Source organism: Rattus rattus, chromosome 11, assembly GCF_011064425.1.
Source record: "Rattus rattus isolate New Zealand chromosome 11, Rrattus_CSIRO_v1, whole genome shotgun sequence".
Classification (NCBI taxonomy): Eukaryota; Metazoa; Chordata; class Mammalia; order Rodentia; family Muridae; genus Rattus; species Rattus rattus.
The window spans coordinates 1,265,355-1,270,492 of record NC_046164.1 but is presented as its reverse complement, the minus strand read 5'-3'; the positions used below and the strand labels follow the sequence as shown (position 1 = coordinate 1,270,492).

Here is a 5,138-nt window from a genome sequence, read left to right as displayed (position 1 = left end):
TAGAAACCATTGTGTGGAGAGTTGCATTCTACAGAGATCCTGTCCAACCAGGAAGTCCAGACAGCCAGTTCAGTGGTCAGTTCTCTCTCAACACCTCTTCACTTCTCAATGGATGCAGAAACAGTAACAACAAACTTCTTAAATATTTTTCCATATTACACCTCAATTATAAGATATGTACATAATGATGTACAAAAATTCATTTGCTGTTGATATGCAAAATAGAATCAAGTATCCAGCCCCCCCTCTCTGTCTCTGTCTCTCTGTCTCTGCCTCTCTTTCTCTCTCTGCCAAGGTATTTTTTTTTCTTTTTTTCAGAGCTGGGGACCGAACCCAGGGCCTTGTGCTTGCTAGGCAAGCGCTCCACCACTGAGCTAAATCCCCAACCCCACCAAGGTATTTTTTAAGGATAATTTTAAATATATTGGAGAAAAAGAAAACATACAAATTAGTAAACAAACGTGCTTTGAAACTTTGAATAAGTATCTTATTTAAGTCTCTAAGTAGAAAGAGTTTGAGAAAAGTTAAAGGTGTTTTATGCAAAGAAGTAAAATGGTTAAGCAGTGTGGAGGATGCCACATGATTATCCTCTGAACTGGCCATGTAAGATGCAGCTGCCCTCTGCTGGTCAAGATTAGTCTTCGCAGCTGGGTTGTTCAGTCACTTTATTTTCCTTTATCTAGACTGAAACACAGTAGATATTAGAAATAGTTATATGGTTTTTATTTGCATAGTGTTCATTCAATAAAACTGAATTATTCTATTTCAGTTTTATACAACTAATATAAGTGTCTAAATTCAATGATGCATGACCATAACAAAATCGACTCAGGGACATTGGCTTAACAAGTAAGTTCCAAACGTTTTCACATTATAAGATATAAATTGTTGAATAAAAAAAATTTTTTACAACTGCAGCATGTCCCACAGAGCACAAGGCAAACTACAAATACAATGCAGAGAGGAAGAACAATGGTCTCATTCTTGGTAGAAGAGCTTCATCCTCCATGCTATCACTACTAGTCCTTCATTAAAACCTGTTAGGTCTGGTGGAAAGGAAAGATAGTCATATATTAGCCTTCTCATTTTAAGATTGTTCCTCCGCTTATGTGCTGTGCTGATACACTCAACCATGCACATGAATACCTAGCATCGCAAAGAGTTTCTGTACTCCTAATGCTCTTCTGTCATGGCTCTTATTCTGGACTGGAGTTCTGAGCTGAGCTTTGGAAAAACAGGAAAGGATGCTGATGTGTGCCCGAATTCTGTGTCGTTTGGGATTAGAGGCTTACTTGGCTGCTTCAATGAAAGAAAGAGATCTAGAACATCAACACAGAATCCCCCGCCCTCCCAGACTGTCAACCTGTACCCCAACAGACTACACAAACTCTACAGTGTGGTGATTTCCCATTCAAACCTTTGTCTGCTGTGTATATAAGTACCACCCATGTTCACTGCCACAGTCCACACCCCATTGCACTGTGTTCTTCAATCACAAACCTTGCTTCACAGTGGTGAGTTGCACAGTCTACAGTAGAAAGTTGGATGTAAGTCACCTTAAGATGTGTGTGTTATTAACTGGAATTTCAGTTTCGGCAAAAACTCCAACTATCTCTTTGAATATAAGAAATATTTTTATAGCAAGTAAGAGATATGTTCATAATGATGTATCACCACAGGTTACCTAAAGAGAAACACTTTAATAACACATTATTATTATTATTATTATTATTATTATTATTATTACTTTGTATCAGTCTTACATAGGTCTAGTTTATAAGTGATATGTGTAAAGAACATAATAATCTGGACTATAATTTATGTGAAATAAAAATCATTCTTTCAATTTTATACATTTAATGTTCTGAATTGTAAATGTTAAATATCATAAAAATGTGTGGTAAATAGGATAACTTAGTGCATGTCTTTACTTATTTTCACGCCCCTATTAATAATAGAGTGCAAATAAACGTTTTTCTCATTCACTCATTCTCCTTCTTTCTACCAATCTGAAGACCACAAAATCAATCAAATTTGGCGAATGATGATGCACAGAGCAGATGCTGCTGGATTATGGTGGGGAAGGAGGATTTCAATCATAGACATGTATCTGTCTTCACTTGTGGTGACTGATCACAGAGGAACTCAGAAGAAGCTCCAGTTTACATGAAGCAAAAGGTGGAAGAATGATGTGCCCGTGGCAGCTGTGATGTACTTAGTTAGCAGAAGGTAGGTCCAGGTGGCTACCCAAATCTTAAAAGACTCTGGAAGTGCAGCATCTCCTTCTAGGTAAATTCTGAAAGTGAAGCAGAAGGTACTCTAACCAAAATGATTATGGCAAATAAGGCTCTGTTCATGAATACTATTAATAGAAGTGTTAATAAGTTATTAATTAATTTATTATTAATTATTATTAATTAATGAAGTACTGTGGCCTGAAAATAAATATTATGAGCAATTTATTTACAAAATAACATTATATCAAAATGTTTGTAAAAGGAAATAACTATTGAGTATTGATAAAACTATTGGCTCTCCAAACTCCCTGTGCAGGCTGGTTTGGTGGGTATCCTGAACCCTGTCTAGCTGACACCCTCCCTAATTCCCAGGTCAATCCCTAGTCACACATACTATGAACCAAACTAGTCTGGTGACTACCCTGAAACCTATCTAGTTGTCACTTTCCCTTGCAGTCCCCAGATCTATCCATGGCATAAGATTCTGCCCACCAGGAAAATCTTGTGAATACCACCTGAGCAAGCACCAGTTGACAGGCCAAGATGGACAGAGAAAGTCTCATGAGGTTCTGTCTATGGGCCCTTAATGGCTGATAAGAGAAAAAGAATTCACCAGGAATGAGGCCTTGGGAAGCTATTTAGTCTCAAGTGCTCAATCCTACACAAATATACATATGACTAGCAGTAAAAGGGCTCAGCAGGAGATGATAGATAGATAGATAGATAGATAGATAGATAGATAGATAGATAGATAGATAGATAGACAGACAGACAGACAGACATGAATTTGAGGGGTGTTAGGAAGACAAAGGAAGAACGAGATGAGAGAAATGATGGGGTTGGAATGGTGTAAATAGACTATTCTTGTATTGAAATATAATGAAATAATAAAATGAATATTTAAAAGAAAAATATTTAATTCTGGTTTTTGAATAACATTGAAAATGGTATCTGAGTACCCAAATTCTGCCTGGAGAGAGGTATTCTCCCAGGAGTGCTTTCACTCCTAAATCCACATATGAGACCCCACTTTCTCTCCAATAACTGTCCAAAGAGGGACCTGCCAGGAGCACACTGGGCACAGGTACCACAAAGCAGCCTGGGACAGGATCCTTCTGGTCTCCATCTGTGCCCAGACCTAAGACTGTTCCACAGTCATCCAAATCCAAATCCGTCTGTCACCCCCACCCCAGAGAGTGCTGACCACCCAGGAGTGCTCTCACTCCTAAGATCCCAGGTTCACAAACCAACAGGAGGAAAAAGCTCCAATCAGAGACAACAAGACCAACTAACACCAGAGATAATCAGATGGGGAGATGCAAGCACAAGAACCAAGCAACAGGCAAGCAAGAGGCAAGCAACAGACACCAAGGCTACTTGGCATCATCAGGACCCAGTTCTACCACCACATCAAGTTCTGGATACCCCATCACACACGAAAATCAAGATTTAGATTTAAAATCACATTTTATGATAATGATGAAGGACTTTAAGAAGGACACAAATAACTCCCTTAAAGAAATACAGGACAACACAAGTAAGCAAGTAGAAGCCCTTAAAGAGGAAGCACAAGAATCCATGAAAGAATTAAAGGAAAACAAAAACAAACAGGTGAAGGAGTTGAACAAAATCATCAAAGATCTAAAAATGGAAATAGAAACAATAAAGAAAGCACAAATGAGACAACTCTGGAGATAGAAAACCTAGGGAAGAGATCAGGAGTTATAGATACAAGCATCACCAATGGAATACAACAGATAGAAGAGAGAATCTCAGGGTCAGAAGATACCATAGAAAACATCGACACAACCATCGATGATAGTGTAAAATGCAAAAAGCTCCTAGTCCAAAATATCCAGGAAATCCAGGACACAATGAGAAGATCAAACCTAAGAATAATAGGTATAGAAGAGAGTAAAGACTCCCAACTTAAAGGGCCAGTAAATATCTTCAACAAAATTATAGAAGAAAACGTCCCTAACCTAAAGAAAGAGATGCCCATAAACATACAAGTGGCCTACAGAACGCCAAACAGATTGGACCAGAAGAGAAATTCCTCCCATCACATAATAGTCTAAATACCAAATGCACAAAACAAAGAAAGAATATTAAAAGCTGTAAGGGGGATAATCCTCTGTCCACCTAGAAGAGCTTTGCATTGTGGGAGCTCCTTCCTTTCTCACTCCCTGGCCATCTTGTACCTGATCTTGGTTGGGAGTTGTCCCACACCTATGGCAAGAAGATGGTAGCTGCAAAGAAGATTGAAAAGTCTCTGGAGTTGATCAACTTTAGGCTCCAACTTGTTATGAAAAGTGGAAAGTACATGCTGGGGCACAAACAGACTCTGAAGATGATTACACAAGGCAAAGCAAAATTGGTTATCCTCGACAACAACTGCCCAGTTTTGAGGAAATCTGAAATAGAATATTATTCCATGTTGGCTAAAACTGGTGACCATCACTACAGTGGCAATAATATTGCATTGGGCACAGCATGTGGAAAATACTACAAAGTATGCACATTTGTTATCATTGACCCAGGTGATTCTGATATTATTAGAAGCATGCCAGAACAAACTGGTGAGAAGTAAACGAGAAAGTTTTCCTTTGATAAAACTTTCCCAGAGCTCCTTTTAAAAATGGCAGTAAGGGAAAAAGTTCAGGTAACATATAAAGGACGACCTATCAGAATTACACCAGACTTCTCACCAGAGACTATGAAAGCTAGAAGATCCTGGGCAGATGTCATTCAGACACAAAGAGAACACAAATGCCAGCCCAGGCTACTATATCCAGCAAAACTCTTAATTACCATAAATAGAGAAACAAAGATATTCCATGATGAAACCAAATTTACACAGTATCTTTCCACAAATCAAGCCCCACAAAGGATAATAGAGGG

At 38.4% G+C, this 5,138-nt stretch overlaps 1 protein-coding gene across 1 annotated transcript; it reads left to right on the top strand.

Moving 5' to 3' along the window:
- Nucleotides 1-4,479: 4,479 nt before the first annotated feature.
- LOC116912842 (60S ribosomal protein L30-like) lies at nucleotides 4,480-4,832 on the top strand. Its single transcript, XM_032917046.1, has one exon. The coding sequence runs from the start codon at nucleotides 4,480-4,482 to the stop codon at nucleotides 4,825-4,827; it is 348 nt and encodes a 115-aa protein (XP_032772937.1). The 3' UTR covers nucleotides 4,828-4,832.
- The last annotated feature ends 306 nt before the right edge of the window (nucleotides 4,833-5,138 follow it).

Bases quoted from the DNA above. Each gene is read 5' to 3' on its own strand.
- LOC116912842 (XM_032917046.1), top strand. From the start codon at position 4,480: ATGGTAGCTGCAAAGAAGATTGAAAAGTCTCTGGAGTTGATCAACTTT.